General features: G+C 44.0%; 2 protein-coding genes across 3 annotated transcripts in view; one reads left to right on the top strand and one right to left on the bottom strand.

The window, feature by feature from the left end:
* SRSF5 (serine and arginine rich splicing factor 5) overlaps positions 1-15,459 on the top strand; it is a 71,790-nt gene extending 56,331 nt beyond the window's left edge. The window contains exons 9-10 of one of the 2 annotated variants that reach the window (XR_010122083.1): positions 23-125; positions 13,255-15,459. The gene's annotated coding sequence lies outside the window, so the exon portion shown is untranslated. Of the gene's footprint in view, positions 1-22; positions 8,983-13,254 lie in introns of those variants that run through there. The other variant, XR_010122084.1, reaches the window with a different exon arrangement.
* SLC10A1 (solute carrier family 10 member 1) lies at positions 4,505-26,165 on the bottom strand. Its single transcript, XM_055289000.2, has 5 exons — positions 25,724-26,165; positions 14,353-14,563; positions 7,381-7,559; positions 6,537-6,733; positions 4,505-4,611 (listed from the first exon to the last, which is right to left on the bottom strand). The coding sequence occupies exons 1-5, from the start codon at positions 26,077-26,079 to the stop codon at positions 4,505-4,507; spliced, it is 1,050 nt and encodes a 349-aa protein (XP_055144975.1). The 5' UTR covers positions 26,080-26,165.
* Positions 26,166-27,714: the final 1,549 nt, after the last annotated feature.

Raw genomic sequence — 27,714 nt, 5'->3', positions numbered from 1 at the left:
ATTACTTCTCGTCCTTATACAGTAGATTTAAAACACAGAACACATCCAGAATCCTGGAGTTGGTTACGGTCTCCTTTTAAAAATAATGTTTTTGACGTCTCCAGGCTAGTCAAAAGATAACAGAAGTAAGTGAATGCTAAAATCACAATTGTTGAGTTTTCTTTGTGTCTGTGGCCCCCCATCTATCCCCCCATGTTTTTCCTTTATCTTCTGACTTTATTGGCATCAGGTTACTTAAGCTTTCAGAGCCAAGAGGAGGATAGTGTGGGAAGCAGTGTTTCTTGCCTGCCTTAAAGATTATGACAGGTTTTTTTGTTCTTTTTTTTTTTTTTTTGGAGACGGAGTCTCACTCTGTCACCCAGGCTGGAGTGCAGTGGCGCAGTCTCGGCTCACTGCAAGCTCCGCCTCCTGGGTTCACGCCATTCTCCTGCCTCAGCCTCTCCGAGTAGCTGGGACTACAGGCGCCCGCCACCACGCCCGGCTAATTTTTTGTATTTTTAGTAGAGACGGGGTTTCACCGTGGTCTCGCTCCTGACCTCGTGATCCGCCCGCCTCGGCCTCCCAAAGTGCTGGGATTACAAGCGTGAGCCACCGCGCCCGGCTTTTTGTTCTATTTTTGAGATGGAGTTTTGCTCTGGTTGCCCAGGCTGGAGTGCAGTGGCGTGATCTTGGCTCACTGCAACCTGTGCCTCCCAGGTTCAAGCGATTCTCCTGCCTCAGCCTCCCAGGTAGCAGAGATTACAGGCATGCGCCACCACGCGCAGCTAATTTTTATTTTTAGTAGAGACGAGGGTTCACCATGTTGGCCAGGCTGGTTTTGAACTCCTAACCTCAGGTGATCCATCTGCCTGGCCTCCGAAATTGCTGGGATTACAGGCATGACCCACCGTGCCTGGCCTTGTTTTTGTTTTTTTTGAGGCAGGATCTTGTTCTGTTGTCTAGGCTGGAATGCAGTGGTGTGGTCACTGCTCACTGCAGCCTTAACCTCCTGGGCTCAGACAATTGTCCCGCCTCTGCCTCCTGAGTAGTTAGGACTACAGGTGTGCACCACTGCGTGTGGCTGATTTTTTATTTTTCTAGAGACGGGGTCTTGCTATGTTGCCCATGCTGGTCTTGAATTGGACTCAAGTGATTTTCCTAATTTGGCCTCCCAAAGTGCTGGGATTATAGGTGTGAACCACTTTGTCCAGTTGTGATGCAGTTTTGGTGGTCAGATAACATGAATGCTTAAGGGCCTTTGACATGCTACTTTTTGTCTTGAGATATGTATGGGATAGTACATGTTTAAGAGAAAACAATAGTGCAAAATGCCTAAGATCCTATATCCACATTAACTTTAAGACTTCTATATGTGAGCTTTCGAGCCCGTCTTACATGTGTAGAAAATGAGCTTTGTTAATACAGGAGTCTCAAGACACTTAGATATATTCTTAGTTCTGTAGGGGCCAGACTACATAAATACTGGGAAACGGTGAATAACATCTATATAGCATCTGATGGTAATAGCCAGGCACTGTTTTAAGTGCTGTTATCTCTGTTGACTGAATCTAATACTATCATTTACTGGTGGGAATTTTTCAAAGAACAGGGATGGATTGGTATTAAAATCCAGGAAGTCTGATTCCTAAGACCCCCCACACCACAGTGTCACTGTTGACGTAAAGATTTTTGCCCCTAACCTTTCAGGTGTTTGGAAGAAGGCAGAATTAGAAGCACTAGAAAAATGTAGCTTTTAGCTTCTCGAAAGCGTGCGGATTAGGAAGTGGGAATCTCCATTTGGGAGAATTGAAAGGTTTTTGGTATCCTTAATTTTTAAAAGGCCACTCCCCAGCTGTTTCTAAGACTAGAACAGGCCATGGAAGCTTAAAGCTGCTAATTGCAGTAAGAGGCTGAGTTTAGGAGTTGGTATACCTGTTGAATTAGTTATGGAAACTAGGTTTATTTTAATGGTGAAATCTAGATTTTCTTAGCGTCTCTGAAGGCAGTACTTAGCCAGCCTGAAGTTGCTATCAAAAGCAACTTTTCCCTCTTGGGGTTTTAAAACATGCTTCTCAGTGCAGTATGGTACTATGTTGATGTTTTTCCCCTCTATCCCTAGACAATCAGACAAACTTTTTTTTTTGAGTTGGAGTCTTGCTGTGTTGCCCAGTTTGGGTGATCTTGGCTCACTGCAGCCTCTGCCTCCCGGGTTCAAGCGATTCTCTTGCCTCAGCCTCCCAGGTAGCTGGGATTACAGGTGCCCATCCCCATGCCCAGCTAATTTTGAATTTTTAGTACAGACGGGGTTTTACCCTGTTAGCCGGGCTGGTCTCGAACTCCTGACCTCAAGTGATACACCCACCTCAGCCTCCCAAAGTGCTTGGTTTACAGGCGTGAGCCACTCTGCCAGTCTTTTTTTTTTCTTGGGATAGGGTCTTGCTTGGTCACCCAGGCTGGAATGTAGTGGTGTCGTCTTGACTCACTGCAACCTCCACTTCCCAGGCTCAAGTGATCCTTATGTCTCAGCCTCCCAGTAGTTGGAATCTCCCACCACCATGTCTGGCTGATTTTTGTATTTTTGTTAGAGACAAGATTTGACCATGTTGGCCAAGCTGGTCCTCGAACTCCTGACTTCAAATGATCTATCTGCCTGCCTTGGCCTCCCAAAGTGTTGGGATTACAGGTGTGAGCCACTGTGCCCAGCCAAGACTTAAGCTACTTTTAATCTTAGAGGTGTTAGGGAGTACGATAAATTCCTTCTTTTGAAAAAATGGCAGGGAGATAACGATTATGTCTCAAAAAGGGGCTCTCAAAACCAGGCTTGAGATACCATGAGGAGTGTGGATGTAATCCTAAGGAAAGGTTTAGGACCTGCCTTTGTAGGGCGTGGTTTAGCCTTTGTTTTCTATATTTATATTCCTTTCATCTTTATTCCTTGCTTTTTTTTTTTTTTATTTAGACGGGGTCTTGTTCTGTTGCTAGGCTGGATGGAGCACAGTGGTGCTATCTCGGCTCACTGCAACCTCTGTCTCTGGGGTTCAAGCGATTCTCCTGCCTCAGCCTCCCAAGTAGCTGGGACTACAGGTGTGTGCCACCATGCCTGGCTAATTTTTGTATTTTTAGTAGAGATGGGGTTTCACCATGTTGGCCAGGATGGTCTCAATCACTTGACCTCATGATCTGCCCGACTCGGCCTCCCAAAATGCTGGGATTACAGGTGTGAACTACTGCGTCCGGCCATCTTTATTACTTTCTAGGATGGTTTGAGGCCAACCCTGTCTTCCTCAAAAGCTAAACAAATGTGTTCTTACATAACTTGTATGTAACCGAGTCTCCTAGCAGATGATGTTGGCTAGATAATAGAGAAAACAATTTGAACAGGTAGGTATATATGGATATAATCAGTAAAAATGATAGGTAGTAGCCTTTTCAAAAATCTGCATTTTTAAGAGGATGTTAGTGACCCAAATCTGTGTTTCTCGTTTTGGTGTTGGAGTATTTGTTAGTCCTGCACATTTGCCAAACTGATACCCGAAAACTATATTGTCTTGGTTTCATTTGTACCTGACCATACAAAATGATAAAAATCCCAAATAACTAAGCATGATTGATTTTTTGTAAGTGTTAATATTAGTTGTTAATCATTTACTCGATCCTCATTTGCATATGATATGCAAAATGTTTAAATTTTATTAGAGACAATTTGAAATTTGTGAATTCTAGGTATTTGAACATTTTTTCTTCTAATTGGGAAACCACTCATTTTGGCAGTAGTTTGCTGTACCCAGTTTTGGGGGTGCCTTGTGTTAAAACCAAATACCTAATGAACTTGAGATTATTAGTGAGGTAACATTGTGTTAACGTATGTGTTTGTTTCCTGGTTTTTCCTTGTCAAAGTTTTTCTCCTCTACTAACGTGATGCATTCGCCCAGTTTTTTCATTTCATTAGCTATTTTTTGAGTTTGTTTTGCCTAATTGCATCTTACTGTGTTCACTTTTGCATACTTGATGTCAAATTTGACTTTTCGGGAGCATCATCCCAATAATGTCAGAAGGGAAGGAACAGAATCTGAACTTTTTAGATTAGAACTTCTGAAGTCTAATTCTACAGCACTTTTGAGCATTTATTTCTCTTTTGGGTCACAAAACTTGGAATGGGATTTGGGCATTTGAGTAATGGGTTAAACATATATATTGATTAGTTCAGGAATTGAGTGACTTTAAGATGCTTATCAGATACTGTTTTAGAGATCCCAGCAAGAGGCAGATTCGGTTTCTGGTTTCGTAGAGTTTACAGTCACTGAACAAGTCTTTAAGTAGCAAATTCTAAGTTGGGGATAGGTGAGGCTTCTTGGGTAGGCATCCTGTCTGTGTTCCCGGCCAAGACTTGATGACTTCTGGTAGATGTACTGGAAATGCTGGAGAAAGACTCAGGCAAGACTGGTGTTTTTGCTGTGCTTTCTAGTTTACCACACTGGCTTTCAGAATTGCTTTGGGACCAGAATCCAGGCCACGAGGGGAAGGGCTAGGCTGTGCAAGGGGAGCAGTCCTCCCGTTTGTAGGTGCCATTTCCCAGAGCTCCTGGAATTGTTTCTTCAGTTTTGGCAGCTGTGTAGATCATTTTTGTTTTATCTGTAAAGTTAAAAAGGGATATAGGTATAGAGAGAGAACAAGAGGAGTGAACGATGAAGCTTGTTTAATCTGGAAAGTACAAAAATACCAACTCAGCCCTATTGTGTGCTAAGTATATATTTTCCATTTCTGTCGTCTCTCCCGTGGTTTACTCTTTAAACTCACTTTCCCCTCAGTCTCCCTAGTGGTAGTACTAGTAGTAAAAGTCCTAATGAATTAGACTATTGTGTCTTCATCATCACTTCACTTCTAACTTCTTTGTGTATACAGTAAAACAACAGGAGATGAGTTTATGTATGCAAGGACTGTGTTGCATTCAGGGAGTGAGGAGGCAGGCGGGAAAGATCTTTGAGAAAGTCTAACCAAGAGAGTTTCCAGTTCTTCCCTCCAACCCCCAATTCTTCTACATCTTCTTGTGCGTGGTGTAGGCGGTGATGCAAATTTGAAGATAGCTTTGATTCCTGCACCTTTCTATACAGGTGGGAGAGTTCTCTATACAGAGTTGTTCTCCCATCAGGTGCAGGAATCAAAAGTATAAAAACTTGACAGATTCCTCCCCCTGAGAATAGCTTCTTGGGGCCATTAGGTCTAAAGAAATATGTTGCTTTGATTTAGTGTTTCCACTGGGGTCTTCTGAGATACATTGTGAGGAAAGTTCTTTTCAAGTCTTAAGAGCTAAAGATCCATAGAGTATTGCCCTTTGAGGTCACTCCAGGTCTTTTTGGTACTAAAACCTCAAATCTGGGAACTTGGTTGGTCTAGAAACTTCTCCTCTTCTGTGCACTTTTTGTAAGAGGGCAGCAAATCTCTTGCATTCCTCTCAGATAAGCATCAGACTAGATTCTTTCTCACAACTCCACTGTAGCTTTGAACCAAAGCTTCTAGAGTATGGTCAGCCTGTACTTGTTTCGTGTTGGCTGCTTGGCAACCTAATTACATCTTAGCTAATTGCAAAGGGAGAGAGAATTGGCATTTGCTAGTATAATGTAACAAATTCCAACCGGGAAAGTTGTGTATTTCTCCTAGGGTGTAAATCACAGTCCCTAGGGTCTAGAAAGGTTTTGAAGGGGACTTCAATTCGTGGATGTGAAGGGACAGTTGAAGGATTTGGGTAAGTACTTAGGAAGAATATGCTAATGTTTAGAGTTATAATGAAATGTTAATAAAGTAGGTTTGAATGTCCTGTTTGTTTTTTTTTTATAATTGGTGTTAAAGTACACTTCGAGGAAGGCACTCGGGTCTGTCTTGAGGTTCATTTTTATTTTGAAAGGTAATGCTTTGAGCATTTTAGAGAAGAGATGCTGTGTTAACCCCATAGTGATCAGAGTAAAGTATAAATCATATTAAGTTTATTGTGGAGGTAGTTACTGTTTAACAACCTTACGCTTAAGTTTCCTTTACTGCGTAACTAGAGTTGAGGAATCTTTTTTTTTTTTTTTTTTCTTTATTCTGGGTTATATTAGGCTGCGTTGCTTTCATATGTTTTTCCTCATATGGAGGTGCCAATGATGCTGTGGCTCTGACCTCGTTCCAGGATATGAGAACCTAGTCCTGAGAAATGGAAACTTCCCCAACTCTTGCGAGTAGAGGCCTTTCACACAACTAATAACTTCAGTTGTCCAAGGCAGTTCTGTCCTATGATGTCTCCCCACTGAGACAAAGCAGCCCAAATTGCTTCAGTTTTATGAGGTAAACTGCATCCACAATTTCATTCTCCCAGCTAGAAGGAAGAAATGGAGTGCAGTTGATGGAAGTAGCCTTGGATCTTTAAAGCTTCTTGGATGCTTCTTGGGGCTGCCTGGTTCTTAGTGACTTGATAAGAGTTAAAGCCCTATCCAAAAAGTTGCTGCTAGAAACTTGCTTGTTGGCAGGCTCAGGTCTAATATTGGAGCAGAACTTGAAGTGGGGATAATTTTAGTACTCACCCTTGGGAGTCTTGAATTTCTCATAGCACCGAAACATGGCAATGAGGAGAAGCCCTTCTCCAAGCTGGAAAATCATGTAGAGGAGGGGAAAGAAGAAAAGTGGTCCAATGACTTCAGGTGGAAAGGCCACATTGAGGATGGTGGAACAGAGTTGGACATTTTGGCATCCGGTCTCCATGCTGACAGTGCGTCTGCACCTGTGTCGGTGAAGAAAACCCCACATACATTCAGAAGGAACTGGAGGGAGCAACTTTGTCCCAGTGCTGCTACCAAAGAGTTTGTCAGCAGATGGAATCTAGACCCTGGACAGGGGTACTTTGCTGTTGCTGTTGGTGTTTGGATACCTTTGATGTCTGGATTTTTAACCCGTTCGATAACTTCCCTCAATTTTTTTCAAGTCTAAAGTCTTGTCCAGTTAGTCCAGCTGAACATACTGCCAGGAAAATGTCTTACCCAGATTTCAGGTTCCTAGCTTTTTATTCTTTTCCTGAAAGACTAGGACAAGAATGAAGCCCATGGGACAGTGGGACCTAAAATAATACCTTTCTCCAGGCATGGAGATAGATTACGCCTATAATCCTAGCACTTTGGAAGGCTGAGGCAGGCGGATCACTGAGCTCATTAGTTCAAAACTAGCCTGGGCAACATGGTAAAACCCTGTCTCTAGAAAAGATAAATCAACTGGTCATGGTGGCTTGTGCCTGTAGTCCCGGTTACTTGGGGGGCTGAGGCAGGAGGATCAGTTAAGCCCAGGAGGTTGAGGCTGCAGTGAGCTGAGAATGTGCTACTCCCCTCCAGCCTGGGCAACAGAGTGAGACCCTTTCTTAAAAAAAAAAATACCTACCGTCCATTGAGGCAGAAGAGAGCAGAGAGAACATAACCCAGCAGAAAGCCAATAAAAGGCATCAGGGAGGAGGTGGCAATCAAGAGTGGTGTCATGGCAAACATGATGCTCTTCCCCACATTGATGGCAGAGAGAACTGTGACGGCCACACTGCACAAGAGAATGATGATCATCCCTCCCTGGGAATGAAGACAAGAAGAAAAGGCAATTAGAAGAGTTGGGGATAGAGAGAAACAGAGGTGGGGAAGCATAGGTAGAAATTGGAGGTGGGAAACATTGCAATAAAACACTGGAAGTGGAAAGGAATATGAAAGACCTTTATCTTCTTTTTGGATTCCTTTTTTTAAAAATTTTAAAAAAATTATTAATATTAGAGACAGAGTCTTACTATGTTGCCCAGGCTGGTCTTACTCCCGGACTCTAGTGGTCCTCCCGCCTTGGCCTCCCAAAGTGCTGGGATTACAGGTGTGAGCCACTGCACCCAGCCCATCTTTAGATTTCTTATCAGTAGCTAGGAAGCTTGGGGACAGCTGATTAACACTTTGATTATTACAAACTCAGCCAAGCACAGTTTCTGCTTTTGACACGCCTCTGGATAGCAGACTTTGAGTGAAGTGTTACGTGAGGCTATTCAGGACTCGTGCAAAATGGATATTATAAAAGTTTAAAAGTCAGTGTTTTTGGAACTTATATACACATTCCTACAATACTGTCATTGTTCCACATACTTTGAAACTCATGAGAACTTGTCATACATATTTGTCTCAAATACCTTGATTACAGGTAGGGATTTTACCCATTTTGGGATCAATTTGACTTCTGGAAATTGCCAAGAGTCATTTGAAGCAAAGCTGGTAAACAAGGTGGATGATCAAGCCCGGAAATATGGTTTTAAACCCAAAATTATGTCTAATAAGAGGACAAACCTACTTTCTTGAGTGACCTGCAAATTGAATATGAAGGAAGTTCCCAAAAGAACTTTCAGAAATCTTGAGTGATAACAACATCATTGGAAACTGTGCAGGTCTACTCTGAATGAAATTATAGGGTTTTTCATTGTGCAACGTAGGATGCAACGTTTCAAAATGCACCTCCATGCACTTTATACTTTCCAGTGTGCATTTTAGAGAATTGTGTGCTCCAAAATGATAAACAGGTATGTGTAAATTTAAGACTGTCCCTTTTATCTCCTGAGTAAATAACAAACTTTTCTCAAACTTAGCATGTTATTTTGTAATAGTTATATGTGTTGGTTCACTTTTTGGTTCATTCACGTGTTGAATTTTATATTTCCTAGTAACATTTAAAAAAAGTAGTAAAATATGTATAGCAAAGTTTGCCATTTTAATCACTTTTGAGTGTACAGTTCAGTGGCATTAAGTACATTCATAATGTCTTAACGACATTTTAACATTTATATTGCTCAAATTTCAGCTGCACAGCTTTGTGTTTCTGTTTTTAATACTTGTTGCAACTGATGTGATCATAGAAAACATCACCTATACCAATTAGTGGTCCTATCCCAGCATAGGAAGGACTTTCACACATCTCTTGAATAACCATGTGCTTCAAGTTTTATTAAAGGACTTACTAGCTAATGAACTTCTCAGTTTACCTTTGCATTTTTATTTGATTTCCCCTTTTGGATTTCTGTCTTTCGAATTTTTCCTTTACTCAGTAGTCAAATAGTTTTTAATCTCCATCAAGAGTGTAGTGGATAACGTAGGAGACATTGAATTACAGGAATTGTCCACGAATCCAGAAGCCCTCTTCTTCTGTATAGGCATTCACTCTTACTCTATCACTCGTGTTCTCTGACTCTTGGGGACAGCACAGTTGTGGTTATGAGCACAGACTTTGATATGATCCAGGTGGGAAAGCTGGCTCTGCTAGTCTCCAGGTGTGTAAGCTTTGGGGAGTCACTCAACCTGAGTGAGGTTGACGGCATAGGATCTAGCATATAAGAACAGCTCACTAAACTGTAACTCCTGTTATTACTCAAAGGGGAGGAATTAACATTCTAGAGGTTCCTGTCACTCACTGCTGCCATCTCTGGAAATTTATCCTGTCTACAACCCCTGTCTCCTGCTGAGACAAGTGGCCCTGGGTAGTTGCTTCTCCATAGGTTACCATGTTTTTGTACTACCTGACTTCATTGCCCTGCTCACAACTGGGATGAGTGCCCATTCATGGGCAGCCAGTCCATTGGCTTACACATGAGATGACATGTCCACACTCTACCCACAAAGGTGGCCTGCACAGGCTGGTGAGTGGTAGAAATAATCAGATTCTCTCATTTAGGAAGTTTGCAGGAGTACAGAGAGGGAAGCAATAGCAGGGACAAGTGTCAAAACACACAGAGGTCTGGGAGCAATAGAAGCCACAAGTTGGCACAAGTTGTAAGACAAAGGAAAGTTAGGGGTCAGTTCATCAGTAGCAGCAGGTGTGAGAAATATATGAGTAGAGTGTTGAGTCAGTGAAACGGTGGGATCCTTATTAAAGAATGGTGGATGGCTTACGGTGAAAGTGGCTCCTGGACCATGTCATTCTCAGGTTCATCACTCTTCTAGCTGTATAGCCTTTGGATAAACCCTTGCATGGGTAAGTTAAAAATTACTTGAATTGCCTTTCAAAATGAGCATGCCTGAAATTGTATCTTGGTATATCTAAATGTGACCTTCCACCAGCGAATGCAACTGGTTGAACCCGGTGTGAGCAGATACCTGCTGCCAGAGCTAGTTATTGAAAGTTGGGTTATTTCGATATGCAAGGTCCTAGGAGGGTTATGTGTGCATAAGAGGCTAGGACAATTATTTGTTCGTTTTCCTGTTTGGCACTCACTGTATTATTTATGGGACAGGGTGACGAAAGATGAGCATAGTCCTCGAGCCATAGAAGCAAGGAAACCTCAGCCTTTGCAGCTTGACCCACATGTTCGTCTCTGCATCCTCACAGGAGTGATTCCAGTTTTGGAACATAGGAAGATCAGTGTAGCTGTTGACTTTGTGGTTGTTTAACCCTGGAGGTTTAGCCAGGGGCAAAATGGGTCCAGGGCATTCCTGGGTTTTTAAGATCACCTTTTATGCAGTCCTTTACTACTAGTCTCTGTCTTTCCAGCCAAGGTATTTCTTAGCCCTTTTAATGTTCTCTGGCTTCATTTTGACTTCATTTCTTCTGTGGCATTGAGTAGTGAATGTGCAACACAACAGGAACAGAGACTGGTTGAGATAATCCTGGCTCTGCCAAGTAACTTTTCTGGGCCTCAGTTACTCTATCTGCAAATTGGGAATAAGGCAGGAGACTGAACTTCATCTTAAAGGCTTCTCCAGCTTTAAGATCTGAGATTCTCGGCCGGGTATGATGGCGCACGCCTGTAGTCCCAGCACTTTGGGAGGCCAAGGTGGGCAGTTCACAAGGTCAGGGAATCGAGACCATCCTGGCTAACACGGTGAAACCCTGTCTTTACTAAAAAATACAAAAAATTAGCCGGGTATGGTGGTGGGCGCCTGTAGTCCCAGTTACTCGGGAGGCTGAGGCAGGAGAATGGCGTGAACTTGGGAGGCAGAGCTTGCAGTGAGCCGAGATCGCGCCACTGCACTCCAACCTGGGCGACACAGCGAGACTCCGTCTCAAAAAAAAGAAGTCTGAGATTTCTGCTTTTCGCAACCTCAGAGAAACACTTTTAAAGCTACTCTGAGGTAGAAAGGAGACACGTTCTCACATCAGTTGTCATTAGCACTATGACTTGGTATTCTGGTTCCCAGTTTTCCCACCTATAAAATGGGGGAGGGCAGAGTAGCATTAAATGATAGCAGTGGTCACTTCACATTTTAGTATTATTTATATTTTATATGCATTTCTTTAGGATCGTTTGTGGGTGTATAGGATTTTTAAAAAATTAAAGCAATCTAATGCACCCCACAAACTATCTTAAAGAAATGAAATGATGCACACAAACATGTTTCTCTGTGTATGTTGTTTTTCTGCTGGTGTGTGGAAGAGCAGCAGACAGGACTTGCCCTTCATTCCTTTATTTATTCTCAGGCATTAGCTATGGGGGCACTGTGATAGGTGCTGTGGATTCAGTGTTAATTAAGACATAGCTTTATGGTCTTGCTTCTTGAGAAGTGAGTGGGGAATAAAAATGAACAGATATTCTTAATGCAGTGTAATAATTGCTACAGAGGTTAGCTGGAGTGTTGGGTGCTATGGGAATGAATAGGACAAGCATCCTACTCAGGCTTAGGAGGTTAAGGAAGGCTTCCTGGGGGAGGCGCTATTTGTGTTGAGACTTAAAGGATGAGTGGGAGGGATCCAGTGAAAGATGGTGAGTGGGCTGAGAATTGGGAAGAAGAGTGTTCCAGGTGAAGAGAAGGGCACATGCAAAGAGAAAAGAGCTGAGACTGGTGAGGTCAATTGAGACCAAATCAAGAAGTGCCACATTAAGGAGTTTAAACTCTATCCTAGGGGGAAGGAGCCAATGAGAGGCTTTAAGCAGTGGAGTGACATGATAGAGTTTGTACTTTACATCTTCACTCTTAGGTTAAAACTGGGTGAGGAGGTTGGGTGAGAAGGCCATTTGAGTTGTCTAGTGAGAGGTAAGGATGGAGATGAATGAATGGATTCCAGCAACAGAAGGTGGACTCGACAGTCATTGATTAGATGGGTGTGAGTGGTGAGGGAGAAGGGAACATTGAGAATGACTTCCAGTTTCTGGTTGAGGCAACTGGGCACACACAGAGTGCCACTGACTGAGATAACCACACGGGGCGGAGATGACTTTAACATATATTGAGTTTTAAATGCCTGAGGTATATTCAGATAGGAAGATCTGGTAGATAATAAATGGATTCTGGAGTCAGGATAGAGTTGACGTCTGATGATGCTGTTCTGGAAATCTCAGCTTGCAGATGGTAATTGCAGACCTGAGAGGGACCAGATCCTGGGCTTGGAGAGGTCTGGTGAGAAAGGCAGAAAGTTTGGTCTGAATGCAGAGAAGTGCCTTTGACCAGAGGAACTCATAAGGGAGTTCTCTGTATGTTGTTTTCTGCTGGTGTGTGGAAGAGCAGCAGACAGACCTCTGAAGGTCATGAGAGGTAGGAGGAAAGCAGCAGAGCTTAGAGTCACTAAAGCTGATAGAAGGCTTTTGAGGAGGAGGCAGTGGTCCATTATGTCCAATGCCGCTAGAAGGTCAAGGAAGGATTGAGAAATGTCCATTGGATTTGGCAAAGAAAGTGGAGCAGGTGGTCATCAAGATGCTGGGTGGATGGGAGACCAAGGAGGAGAGAAGAGAGGGATTCAAATGACGGAAACGAATTGCTGAGGGCCTAGTCACTCATGAGAGAGCTCTGGTGGTGGCATGGGGGAAATGGAAGGTGTTTGAGAGGAAGCGATTGACAGAGAGAGAGAGGAGTGAGGAGGACTATTGAAGCCTGGCTAGGAAGGAGAGCAAAGGGAGGTATTAGGTGGAATGGGAGGTGGATTCCACAAAAAATCCCAGTGAGAGATACTTTTTGTTTTTAGAAGATAGGAGATATGTGAGTTTGTATCAAAGGTGATTGTGAAGAACCAATACAGAGATGTTTTAGAAATGAGAGTGAGAGAGGGGAGGCTGCTGGGCCAGGGGCATAATCAACAAAAGGAGTTCTCTGAGTACAAGGGTAGAGAGAATGATGCAATCCAGGGCTGAGATGGGGTGACTGGCCACGGAAAGGAGGAGGGTTGATTCCTCCATGTCCTCCAGCAGGCGGGAAGGGGAGCTGTGGCCATGGCACTGGGACAGGGCAAGGGCAAGGGCAAAAACTACTCTTGAGACAATGGTAGTGTGAAAATAAAACCCCCCTGAAAACTGGACTCTTGGCTTCTTTGTTCCAGGCCCAAAGCTGCTGCCAAACTTTGGGGTTCTCAGCAGCACGCCTTGCAGACCAGGCCAGAGGCGTTGATCCAGGAGCAGAGATGGTACAGGATGTCAGGAGGTCAAGTCCTTCCTGAGGACCAGGATGACCCCGTGGCCCTGGGGGATGAATAGTGAGCCAAGGGGGAGGCTGGCAGGGACCAAACTCCAAGGTTGAAAATATTGGTGGAGAGACCATAGCTGCACTCTAGGAGTTCTACACGCAAAGCAGTGGCATGATGCCCTGTCTGTGACCACACTGCTTCTCAAAACCTTTGTGGCCTTAATTCACTCTGCTTCCCACCCCATCCCTCTCCTGAAATACTGGGAATGGGTACACTACCTCTCTCCTCTAGCTTCTTGCCACATCAGCCGAATTTGCCCTTGGTGCCCGCTGAACTCCTCTATTCAGGATTCTCCCCAGGTTTACCTAAATGCCTCAAACCGTTCCTTTTTAAGAAGGCTCCTTGACCACTCCAGCCCTCACTGTTCCCATCTCCTTGCCTTCTGCAAATACTTGCGTGTACACTGGAATTGGATCTTGTTTCTCTCGTGTGTTACTTAATTTTTTTTTTTTTTTTTTTCATTTTGGAGATAGAGTCTTGCTCTGTGGCCCAGGCTGGAGTGCAGTGGTGCGATCTCAGCTCACTGCAACCCCCGCCTCCCTGGTTCAAGCGATTCTGCTGCCTCAGCCTCCTGAGTAGCTGGGATTACAGGCACTCGCTACCATGCCCGGCTAATTTTTTTTTTGTTGTTGTTGTTGTTGCATTTTTAATAGTGAAGGGGTTTCGCCATGTTGGTCAGGCTGGTCTCAAACTTCTGACCTCAAGTGATCCACCCGCCTCAACTTCCCAAAGTGTTGGGATTATAGGTGTGAGCCACCGCGCCAGCCTCATGTGTTACTTCACTTTCTGCAAACATCAAACTGGTGACAGTGAATCCTCAGAGTGCATAGCATAAAACTTAGCATCTAGTAGGAGCATATGTATGTTTATTATTAATATAATGATTTTACCTTATAGTTGTATATAGTGTTTTTACTCTTTTGCCCTAATTTGTCAAGCCCCCCAGGTTCTTACCTTGATGACATAGCGCATGTATTGTGGCCGTTTGGATTTGAGGACGATCCCTATGGTGCAAGGAATGAGAACCAGGACCAGTGATATCACGATGCCTCTGTAGGGCACCTTGTCCTTCAGGTCCCCATCATAGATCCCCCTGGAGTAGATGTACAGGAGGAGAGGCATCATGCCAAGGGCACAGAAGGTGGAGCAGGTGGTCATCACAATGCTGGTGGGAGACATGGGAAGAGGAGAGAGAGAGAGCCCATAAATACAGACTATTTTGTTGAGTGCCTGCTAAGTGCGACTGTGCTAAGTGCTTGACATATGTGGCTTCAGTTCCTTTTCCCCATATCATTAGGCAGTAAGCATACTATCTTCTTTTTGCTGACAAGGAAGCTGGGGACTAGAAAAGTTGTGTCCTGCTCAAAATCGCACAAGGTAGTAAGTGGCCAAGGCAGGATTTGAACTCAGGCTGGTTCAACTGCTTCAATCCCTGTGTGCTTCATTGTGGAAGGAGCCATTCTGATCTCCTTCTCTGTAATACAACCCTTTTCGTGTTGAGCACCTCCCCCATGCCAAGCCCATTTTGTAGAAAGCTAACTGTGTGATTCCATTACTCTGGTCATTAGCCCATTGGACCATGGAATAGCACCTGACCCACAGTTACTAAATGTCTGGTTTGGAGCCTAGGAAATGGCTGGTTGTAGTGGCTTTGTCCGACGGAGACAATAACAATTAGCTATATCAGCACATTTTACCTCATGGGGAGTCTTGAGTGTGAGACACAGTGACAGGACACTTGGTCTTTGGGGATGGGTGGCATGGGATTGATGGTCAGGTAGAAGCCAAAAACCCTACTAAGAAGAATCAATAAACAGATACCATGATTAAAAGGACTGTAAAAGAAATAGTGAAGCAGTAAGAAACAGAATAATTGAAGGGCCATATGGTGGGGTAGTAGAGAAGGCAGTAATAGATACCCATGTTGAGTGAGTGACAAGATAACCTGGTCAGATTTGCTTTGCATCTTGGATAGTATTCCAGTCCCCAACTCTGATGTTCTCATGTTCTTTACTTTCTGGTTCCTCTTGATATTATTTAAAATAAATTATGACACTCAGAGCCTGAATAATGTATCCTTCCAGCTCTAATATGTATCTTACTTGTCCAATTTCCTTTTCCATTTGGAATCTTATATGTTAGTCCCAGGACCCTGTCTAGGGAGAGGCCCTCCAGAAAGGTCAACTGAGAAGGAAGCTGATAGGGCATCTCCTTAGATTTATGTACATTCACATTAACAATATATGGCTCTGACTTCTATTCCAGTGGGAAGGTGGTTGGGAGGTGAGGGCTTGGCAAGACCCTAGGAAAACCACACTCAGTGTGTCCCTCCTCCTCCCCACAGCCCTATCCTTCATCTACATTTCTTTCATTATTTCCATAAAGATGGAATATGGCTTAAATATGCATGAAGAGCAGCCTATATCAAAGGTTCCAGAGCGTAGCCATCAAGAACAATAGGTAGACGTGTCATAAGGATAAGAGCTGTTAGAGGTGAGGAGAATCCCTCAAAGAAAATTGTGAACTAGATAATAGGAACTTCCCCACCCCCGTGAACACTTAAATATACACTTGAGCTTGTAGGAAATTAACACTCAATTTATTTTAAGTGTGGCATAGTGGCTCATGCCTATAATCCCAGCATTTTGGGAGGCCGAGGAGGGAGGATTGCTTGAAGCCAGGAGTTTGAGACCAGCCTGGGCAACAAAGTAAGACCCTTGTCGCTACACACAAACAAATGAACAAACCAAAAACCACACACACACAAATTAGCCAGGTGTGGTGGTGTGCACCAGTAGTCCCAGCTATTTGAGAGGCTGAGGCAGGAGGATGGGTTGAGCCCAGAAGGTTGAGGTTACAGTGAGCTATGTTAGCGCCACTCCACTAAAAAAAAGGTGCCTACCGACAAGAAACAAATGCAAAGTAGTTAGTCGGGGAGCTCAAGCTGAAGCTTCATAGAGGGGTTCTGGAGGGGAGTGGAGTGTTAGTCTTGGCACTGTGGAGGCTTTAATGCCCAAGGAAGGGACCAGAATTGAGGTCTTAGACCTGGGGTGGGAGGAGCATTGAAACTGAGCAACCAATAATAAAAGGATCATGGATGGGGGGAGGAGAACTTTCTAATTATATCATCAATCAAATATGAAATCATGGTGGAAACTTTAGAACATAAAAATAATAAAATACATATTTAAAAAACATGGAGAGGGGACTCTGGATTAGGCAATGGTTTCTTAGATAAGACATCTAAAGCACAAACAGCCAAAGAAACAGGCAAATCAGACTTTATTAATATTAAAAACTTGTGATTCAAAGGACACCAAGAAAGTGAAAAGCCAACCAGAGAATGGGAGAAAATATTTGTAAGCCATATATCTGATAAGGGTCTAGTATTCAGAATATATATGAAGAATTCTTTTTTTTTTTTGAGATGGGGTCTTGCTCTGTCGCCCAGGCTGGAGTGCAGTGGCACATTCTCGGCTTACTGCAAGCTCCGCCTCCTGGGTTCATGCCATTCTTCTGCCTCAGCCTCCTGAGTAGCTGGGACTACAGGCACCCACCACCACGCCCGGCTATTTTTTTTGTATTTTTAGTAGAGACGAGGTTTCACCATGTTAGCCAGGATAGTCTCGATCTCCTGACCTCGTGATCCACCCGCCTCGGCCTCCCAAAGTGCTGGGATTACAGGCATGAGCCACCGTTCCTGGCCAATATATGAAGAACTCTTATAATGCAATAATAAAAAGTTAAAAAATGGGCAAAGGATTTGAATGAGATATTTTCCCAAAGAAGATATACAAATGGCTAATGAGCACATGAAAAGATGCTCAACATTATTACTTATTAGGAAAATGCAAATCAAAACCACTATGAGATACCACTTTATATCTACTAGCATGGCTATAATTAAAAAGATGGACAATAATAAGTGTTGGAGGGTATATGGAAAATTTGGAATCCTCATACACTGCTGGTGGGAAGTAAAATGGTACTTTGGAAAATAGTTTGGCAGTTTCTCAAAAATTTAAACACAGAGTCACCACATAACCCAGCAATTCTACCCTTAGGTATATATTCCAAGGGAACAGAAAGCATGTTCACACAAAAACTTGCCTATGAGCTTCCATAGACATTATTCATACTAGGGAACAAGTAGAAACAACCCATATGTCCATCAGCTGAATGAATGGATGAGCAAAATTTATTATATCCATACAATGGGATATTATTCAATTACAAAAACAAATGAAGTATTGTGACATGCTATCACATGAATGAACCTTGAAAATATTATGCTAAGTGAAAGAAGTATAGATACAAAAGGTCACATATTGAATGCTTCCATTTATGTGAAATCCATAGAGACAGAAAGTAGATTAGTGGTTGTCAAGGGTTGGAGGGGGAGAGAGAAATGGGGACTCCTGTTAAATGGGATGGAGTTCCTTTTTTGGGTATTGAAAATGTTCTGAAATTAGATAATGGTGATAGGTTCACAGGCTTGGAAATATGCTAAGAACCAAGGCATCGTACAATTTAAAGAATGGATTTTATGGTATGTGAATTATATCTCAATAAATAGTAATTTAAAACCATGCGGGGAGCAAATAAAGCAATTATTAAAGGGCAGTTTATAGCCTTACATATTTATATTGAAAAAAGATTAAAAATTAGTTAAGCACCTTACTCAAGAGGTTAGAAAGAAAAACAAAACAAACCCAATAAAAAGAAAACGAAGAAATTTTTTAAGTTTTCTGAATTGTTAGAATCAGTAAAACCAAAAGTAGCGTGTTTTTTTTTTTGTTTTTGTTTTTGTTTTTTTTTAAGGCCAATTAAATAGGCACCTCTGGCAAGACAGACCAGGGAAAAGAGAGATGGCACAAATTGATGAGGTTAGTGTGAAAAAGGGAACATAACTACAGAGAAAATGAAGATTTTAAAAAGTCATAAAATAAACTAAGGACATTTTCATACTTTCATTTTTAACTTAAATGGACAATTTCATGGGAAATATAACCTACAAAACCAAGTCAATATGAAGCCAAAAACCTGATTCAACTTAGAATCATTTAAGACATTTAATAAGCAGTTCAAAACCTATCTTCTAGAACCCCACATGATTTATACTGTCTTATGGTAGTGTTCTACTAAACATGCAAAGTGCAGATTGTTGCAATATTATGCAAATCTCTCCAGATAATATAAAAAGGGGAAACGTCCTAATTTGTTGTATAAGGTTAATATGATCTTGGAACGAAAGCTGGAGAATGATATTATGAGAAAAGAAAATTAGGGGCCACTCTTATTTGTGAACATGGAAGCAAAAATAATAAAATATTAGCAAATAAATCAATGTTTTAAAAAAGTAATACAATGAACAAGATGAGTAAGAATGATTTAACATTAGTCTATTAATACATATTACTATATTATTAAATAGTATAATCTTGTAGATATGGAAAAGCCATTCAACAAAATTTAATGTTCTTACATAATAAAAATTTAGTACACTAGCAACGGAATGAAAATTCCTTAACTCGAAAGGAAATCTATTAGAAAAAGTATATTAAAAATTAAACTTAATGGTAAAAAGTTAGAAGGATTTTCTTTAACAAGAGGAATAAAGCAAAGATAGTCATTATTGCCGGGCGTGGTGGCTCACGCCTGTAATCCCAGCACTTTGGGAGGCCGAGGCGGGCGGATCACGAGGTCAGGAGATCGAGACCATCCTGGCTAACACGGTGAAACCCCGTCTCTACTAAAAATACAAAAAAAAAAAAAAAGTAGCTGGGTGAGTTGGTGGGCGCCTGTAGTCCCAGCTACTCGGGAGGCTGAGGCAGGAGAATGGCGTGAACCCGGGAGGTGGAGGTTGCAGTGAGCCGAGATCGCGCCACTGCACTCCAGCCTGGGGGACAGAGCAAGACTCCCGTCTCAAAAAAAAAAAAAAAAAAAAAGATAGTCATTATTATTACCTCTTTTATAAATTATACTATATATAGGCCCTAGTAAGCACAGCAAAACAAGAAATAGAAAAAGTATAGGGATGGGAAAAGAAGAAATGAAACTTTCTTATTTTGCCAGTGATAGGATTGTCCACAGAGGAAATCTAAGTAATTTTCCATTATAACTGGTAAGAAAATGTATGAGATTCTAAATACATTAGCATCAGTCAATCAATCAATTGGGTCTGATATACTAGAAACAAATATATATATTTTAAAAGACACCATTTATGATATTCGCAAAACTAGAAAATACTTATACATCTAAAAGAGACATGTAAGATCTTTATGAAAGAAATTACAAACCTTTATAGAAAGGTATTAAAAAAGGCCTAAGTAAAAGAAAAGCTATATCATATTCATAGATGGGAAGATTCAATATTACAAAGATGGTCTCTCAATTTATGTATAAATGTAATGCACATTTAATAAAACTTCCAGATGTATAATTTTTTTTGTAGACTTGAAAGCTGATACTAAAACTCAAGTGAAAGAGTAAAAGGCTAAGAATAGCTAACATGATTTTTTTTTTTTTTTTTTGGAGACAGAGTCTCGCTCTGTCACCCAGGTTGGAGTGCAGTGGCGTGATCTCGGCTCACTACAAGCTCTGACTCCCGGGTTCACGCCATTCTCCTGCCTCAGCCTCCCGAGTAGCTGGGACTACAGGCGCCCGCCACCACGCCCAGCTAATTTTTTGTATTTTTAGTAGAGGCGGGGTTTCACCGTGTTAGCCAGGATGGTTTCGATCTCCTGACCTCGTGATCTGCCTGCCTCGGCCTCCCAAAGTGCTGGGATTGCAGGCGTGAGCCACTGTGCCCGGCCCATGATTTTCAAGAACAAGGTAGGGGGACTTAACTTTCAGATAACAAGACTTATAAAATTGTAATTAAGAAAGTGTGGAACTGGTACAAGATAGCCACATAGACCCGGAGAAGAGAGATCCAGACACAAGCTCTGCGTTTATGAGAGAGATGTCATTACAAATACCTGGAGAAAAATTCACTCACCGTGGCTTGGAATCTTCTATTTATATGGAAAAAATAAAATTAGTTCATGCCATACATAAAAATAAGTTCTACATTGATTGTAGCTCTCCATGTGAAAATCAAACATTTAAAAATTTTCAAAGAAAATACAGGGTAATATCTTTGTAACTTTGTAGACAGTAAAAAATGTTTTTTTTTGAGACAGGGTCTTGCTCTGTCACCCAGGCTGGAGTGCAGTGGCATGATTTTGGCTCACTGCAACCTCTGCCTCCCGGGTTCAAGTGATTCTCATGCCTCAGCCTCCTGAGTAGCTGGGATTACAGGCGCACACCACCATGTCCAGCTAATTTTTTGTATTTTTTAGTAGAGACGGGGTTTTGCCATGTTGGCCAGGCTTGTAGATAGTAAAGGATTTCTTAAACCCCTAAAAAACATAAACCACAAAGGAAAAATATTGGCAAATTTGACTAAATTAACATAAGCAATCTATAAGACATTATTATCAAAGTGTAAAGACCAGCTCCAAACTGTGAATAGACTGTTGCAACATATATAAAACAATAACTTTACAAATTAATTTTCTTTTTTTTTTTTTTTTTTTTTTTAGACGGAGTCTCGCTCTGTCGCCCAGGCTGGAGTGCAGTGGCGCAATCTCGGCTCACTGCAAGCTCCCCCTCCCGGGTTCACGCCATTCTCCTGCCTCAGCCTCTCCGAGTAGCTGGGACTACAGGCGCCCGCCACCACGCCCAGCTAATTTTTTTTTTGTATTTTTTAGTAGAGACGGGGTTTCACCGTGGTCTCGATCTCCTGACCTCGTGATCCGCCCGACTCGGCCTCCCAAAGTGCTGGGATTACAAGCGTGAGCCACCGCACCCGGCCTACAAATTAATTTTCAAAACCCACCCAAACCACAATCCCATAGAAAAACAGGCAAAGGACCCAATGTTTCCAGAAGAGGACACACGAATGGCTAACACACACATGAAAATGTGGTAGGCCTCCCATGAAATCAAATTTAAAACGACTATGATCTGCTTCACTTTTTTCATTTGGGAAAAATTAAAAAGTCTGACAATTCCAAGTATAGATGAAGGCATGGAGAAACAGGGATCTTCAGACACTGCTAGGGAACGTGTGAAGTGAACAATGACCTTGGAGACCTGTTAAAGATTTGTGACTCCCATGACCCAGCAGTCCTGCTTCAATTACATATGCCCTCATATGTGGGCAGAGGGACACGCACAAGTCTGTTCACAGAAGCGAGACGTAAAATCCACATGAATCTTTGACAACAGGAGAATGGATAAATGCAAGCAAACTACACGGCAGTTCAGATACATGAGGTAGCTATTTTCTTTACATGCCTATTTCTCGAAAAAAAAAAGCTGGTAGGTGATGTGGACAGTATAATACTGTTCGTACAAAATTAAAAGACGTAAATCCCACAGTCTATCTTGTTTATGAATATATACATATATAATAGTTGAAAAGGGTCCGTGGAAATGCTGAACACCAAATTCCCAGGGATGCTTCCTTTGGCATGTGGTAGAGGGGAATGAGATTGGGAATAGGAATACAGGGGGTTTCAATGCTGCTGTTGATCTCCTCTTAGGGAAAAGCCAAACACAACTTGTGTGTTTGTTCTGGTGTCCTAGAGCAGAGGAATCATGCTTACTTTGGCTTGGTGTGTCAGGAGTTTTGGAATTTGGACTTGGTGTGCCTTGTCAGCTTGCGTATGCAGGAGCCATGTTCCCTGATCCCCAGGCACTTCCTCCACTTGCACAGGTGCTGGGGTCAGGTCAGGGACATCCATCTCCTAGCCTGCTGGCATCTGTGACTGTTGTGATCCTTACCCCAAGGGACAGGGACGGGCAATTATTTTTTCAGACTCTAGATTCCTGAGATTGTGGGCCTGGTTGCCTTTCAGCGGGAAAGGGGCACATTTGTTTTTTTATTTTTCCTTCCTGCTTAAGTTCTAAGAGCACAGCATAGACCTTGCTTTTGGACATCTGTGTACCCCATTTAAGGGACTCGTTTGAGCATCCGTCAATGCACAGATTGGAGGCAGAAGCTGAGGGAGCTGTGAGGACCCCAACACAGTCTCTATGAAGTGGGAAACTTCTGGGACCCCAGTGGCTTCCATCTTGTCCTGGTTGAGCTTCCTACATCATGGCTAGGAGACTTGTGGAAGTGCTTGGGTTGTGTCCAAGCCCGTTGTCCCCATGGCCATTGGCTCTGGGCTCTGCTGTGAGTCCAATGGTGGTAGGGGGAGCAGATGAACTTGGGGCAGCAAGGATGTTCAAAGGAGGCCAGTTCCTGCTGGCATAGCACTCTCTCCTCTGTGCCTGACAAGCCATACTCACTTCGACTGTGAGGGCGTTTTCTCTTGCCTGTTTGTCACCTACATTTTTTGAAACTTGTCTAGTGGCCTTCCTTGAGGAGGGAGCTGCCGTGCCTGGCTGCGTTGAGGGGTCTGCTTGGTGGCCTGGCCTCCTGGGATGGCAGGCTGTCCCCAGACTGACTCCACCTATGAGGCAGAGTGAGTGGAGGGAGACACAGTTTCCCACAAACTCTGGGAAACCTCTGGCAAGTCTCTGACCTCAGCCTCTTTATGTGTAAAGGGGGATCTGTGTCTTACAATTCCTTCCAGTTCTAAATGGGATGTAGAGTATTGTGCTTATCTCAAACTGGGGCCTTTGGGCTACAGCTGGCCCTTTGACATGTATTGTTTGGTTTGCACATTTAAAAAAATGGAATGAGTTGCTGATTTTACATAAAATGGATATTTTACCTTCTTTTGAAAAGTGGGAAGCTCTGGCTCCCACACAATACTTGCTGCTGAGACACGGGTGTCTGCCCATGCCTTTGAGGCTGTTTGGCCGTTTTGTTTGTGGAAATGCTGACCTGGAAGATATTTCAGTAAAAGCACAGGTTCTGGAGACACCCAGACCTGGAGCCAATGTATTGACCTCTCTAAGATTCAGTTTCCTTACCTCTAAATGCTACTTGTTACATGCTGTCCCCCAGGGTGCTGTAGGAGGATCACATATACTTATCCAGGTAAGGTGTTTAGCACTGTGCCTGGCTGTTTCTTATAGTCATTGTTATGATGCATGTAACAAGTTGTCCCAAATTGGAGTGGGATTTGAAGTCTGGCAGCACATGAAGGTAGATGACCAGATTCCCATTCCGACAGTGGGATCTGAGGCATGGTTTAATGTGCATGGGAAGGTTGTTTGTTGGGAAGGAGCTTTATGGCAGAAGGTGGCTGTCCCAGCAGAGCTTATCTCTTGTGGGGGTCTAGGTAAAAATGACAGTCATCAGGGGTCTGGACAAGGAGGTTGATCAGGAAAGCATGAGGGATCATGTTCTTGAGTCACCAGAGGCTCTGCCTGGGTGGGGCCTAGAGCCACAGCAATGTAGGCATTGTGGCAGAGGCCTCAATAGTGGCCACTGGCGACGGGGCTGGGACATCTGGCCACTCACACTTAAAGACACAGTTGCCTTCTACCCCCCCTGCTCTGCTTCTTCCACAGAAACACAAAGCCCTCAGAGTACCCCTTCCCAGGCCTCTGACTTCCTGCATCCCCCCTACACCAAAATTCAGATATACTGTAGGATTCTTGGGACACACAGGCTGCCATGAGCCTTGTCCAGAAGCCAGATCCAAGACCAAGGGCTTGCTTTGTAAGTGGAGAGGATGTGGATTAGACAGCGAAGCATTTTCTCACAGTGAGGTCATTGAACATTGAAATACCTTTCCGTGGGTGATGGCCCAAACCAAATGCCCTCTGTGTACCTCTCTTCCCATTGACTGACTACTGAAGTGAGGATTAAATCATACGGAAAAAGAGCCCAGAGCTTCTCAGATGGCAGATCCTGTTAAACCCCAACTCTCATTCACTCTCACTTTTTTATTTCGTTTTTTTTTTTTTTTCTGAGAGAGAGACAGGGTCTCACTCTGTTGCCCAGGTTGGAGTGCAGTGGTGTGATCATGACTCACTGTAGCCTTGAACTTGTAGGCTCAAAGATCCTCTAATCTCAGCCTCCCAAGTAGCTGGGACTACAGGCATGTGCCACTATGCCTGGCTAATTAAATATATATATATATATATATATATATATATATATATATATATATGTATTTGTAGACACAGGGTCTTGCTATGTTGCCCAGGTTGGTCTTAAACTCCTGGTCTCAAGTGATCTTCCTGCCTTGGCCTCCCAAAGTGCTGGGATTATAGGTGTGAGCCACCGTGCCCAGCCATTCTCACTTTTTTCATTTAAAAAATCTGTCCCAGTGTCATTTTGCATCACTAGGAGGGGCTTCTTGGTTAGTTTTCCTAGGAAAGTTTGGCTAGGCGTAGGGTGCTGACAGACAAAAGCAGATAGACTTTCTGGATTCTGCTGCTATACCTGGCATTGAATAGCGTCTCCACGGAGGACTAAACCAGCGGGGACTGGCTTGAGACTGAGGTTTCACTAAAAGCAAGAGCTTCTGCCAGTGAGTTTTCTTTAGCTTCAGCACAGACTGCTGGAGCTGGAGCAGGTCTGAAGTAGCTCCTCTGGCAGATGTTTAAGACTAGAGTCTCCCCTGTTTGGAAGGATGAGCATCAACCAGCCCATGTGCTGCGTCTCCAGGAGTGAGCCCTTGCTGATTTCTGCTTATAATGCTTTGGGCAGGGGGTTAGGGGGTGCTGCTGTCTTCCCTTTACCAGGGTGGCTGAGATGGGGCTGGCATATCCAGAGTGGGTGCTGGGAAACTCTAGGATCTCCCTGGTTGTGCCTTTGGATGGAAATGTCACTGCATCTGATGGGGAATGAGGGACTTTAAAGAGAAAACATCTTAGATGACCAGGTAATTGGGAGGACCTTTTGGAAATTCTTGCCTGCTTTGCAGGAATTTGAGGTGCTCATTTGGTTCCAAGTCACCTTGATCTCCCTGGTGATGTTTGGAACGAACCACACTACCTTTTAAATCTCTGGGCTCAAAGCAGGCAACTTGTCCACTGTTGTAGGTGGATGCAGTTCTCCATAGGTCCCTTTGGCTTAAATCAGTGCTCCTTTAAGACAATCCTTGAGATACCTCTGGAAGCAAGGAGATCACCAGTTTCCTGGACCAGTATGGTCCCTTTGGCTTGGTGCCTAAACCAGACGTACGCCAACTCCTGCCCCCATCCCAGCATAAGCTCTTGGCAATAAATGCCAGCCTCCCCTTGCCCTAGCCTCCACCCAGCCTGCATTCACTCCTTTTCCTGGCTTTAGCCCAGCTCTTCCCCTCAACTGTGACATCTCTAATGTAGCTCCTGTCCCAGGCTGTTCCCTCCTCACCCCCAGGCCTACCTGAGGTTCATGTCCCCCTTCATGGCCAGACTGAAGACATTGGACAGGTTCCCTCCAGGTGAGCAGCCACAGACCAGGATGGCCAGCGCCTCAATGTTCTTCAGCCGGAAGACCTTGCCCAGCACAAAGGCCGTGAGGGGCATGATGCCATACTGTGCCACCAGGGCGATAGCCAGCCCTTTAGGCTTCCATAAGTGAGCCCTGATCTTGCTGAACTCCATGGTGCAGCCCAGCGAGAGCATGATGAAGAACAACATGAACACCAGGATGACGCTCAGTGCCAGGTCTGTGGGACGCTTGCCAAAGTTGGGTGGCAGGGTGAAGTTGAATGGGACAGACACGTTGTGGGCCTCCATCCTCCTGTGAAGTAGTGGAAGACCACTCCTTGTTCTCTGGCTGACTCCGTTTCTTGTGCAGTTCTTGCTGGATGCTTTCTTTAATCACCTCTCGGGACAGAGAGTTTCTGGACAAAAGCTCTGGGCAAATAGAAGGGTTATGCAACTAGCTGAGCTATTTCTCTGGCTGTCGCCACAAAGAGGAACAGCCCAGAACCTTATCTGCCTGCCTTAGCTCTCCCAAGCTCCCTGACCTCTGCTGGATTCCTGGGTGCTACTCGTACTCCTCCCTTGTCACTTTACTGCTTCTGGGCTTATTTCTCCCCTTTGCCCTCCACTGAGTGTGCCTCATAGGCATTCATTCAGTTCCTGGGGAAGGTGCCCTCTCCATGTCCAGTGGGTTATCATTTGTCCCCAGAACCCATGAGAGTGAAAGGAGCTGGGTGTTGCCTTTGGTTCCTAGATACAGGGACCAGGGTGTGAACCACTGTTGGGTGGAGATGGGGACAGATTTTGGCTTGGCGCAAGGAACTACCTGCCCAGGGCCCACCTGAATCCAGGTCCAGCCCATCTCCTTCCCTGTAGCTCTTTTTCCCAGCTCAGCCCTTGATTCCTTAGTTTCTTGGTTGGGGGAAGGTGCCCTCCCCATGTCCAGTGGGTTATCATTTGTCCCCAGAACCCATGAGCGTGAAAGGAGCTGGGTGTTGCCTTTGGTTCCTAGATACAGGTAGCATAGTCCAAGGGGGTGTGGGACAGGCAATGTCACTGGCCTTCAGGAGGGGATGTGTCCATGACCCTTTTCCTGGGAGCTGAGAGGATGCCAGCGTCCTCCCTGCCTGTTCTGGGGAAACTTTTGTTTTATCCCCAAACTGGGACTGTATGAGTCCCAGGGAGGAATACATGGTGGTGGCTGTTCCACACTCCCTGGAATGCTTACCATCAGAGGGAATAACCAGCTGGGATGGTGGGTGGGCTCTCAGGAAGCTTGGAGGCTCTTTCCCTGAAGAGCAACCTGAGGAAACCCAGGCTGTGGAGATTGCTTTGTGTCCGAGGAGGCCCATTGCTTGGGAAACTTGCTGAGAAGGAAGCAGGAATGCGGTCTTTTCTTCCTGACTTCTTGACTACTTTACTTTTGCACTGGGCCCGTGTGTTTTAGGCTGGGAGCCAGGCTTGGGGCATGCAGCAGAAGCAGAGAGAGGTGGGCATGCCAGGGGCAGGGCCACCTAGTATGCGAGGTTATCCTAAGCCTTGCTCTTTCTATCTATCCCCACTGCAGAGGTGGGACAAGGGAGGGGTCTCCTTCAGAAACACAACTGCTTCCTGGCTTGGTTGGAATCCAGGAGGCCTGGGTGGGGTCTGAAACAGGTGATTAGGCTTTGTATGTAGGACTCCAGAGGGCAGAATAGGGACCAGGGTGTGAACCACTGTTGGGTGGAGATGGGGACAGATTTTGGCTTGGCGCAAGGAACTACCTGAAAATGAGAGCTCTCCAAGAATGGCCTTGAGGCCTCTGGAATCCTACTTGGATAAGGGTTGGATGGCAGGATCCATACATATTGCATCATATCCATGAAAAGGCTGCTCCCTGGGCTTGCGCGGTGGACAGCCTGTGGGGCCATATACTGTGGCCCTGGGTGACATGAACTTGAAGTTCCT

This window comes from Symphalangus syndactylus, chromosome 8 (assembly GCF_028878055.3).
Source record: "Symphalangus syndactylus isolate Jambi chromosome 8, NHGRI_mSymSyn1-v2.1_pri, whole genome shotgun sequence".
NCBI classification, from domain to species: domain Eukaryota; kingdom Metazoa; phylum Chordata; class Mammalia; order Primates; family Hylobatidae; genus Symphalangus; species Symphalangus syndactylus.
This window is presented reverse-complemented; position numbering and strand designations above follow the sequence as displayed.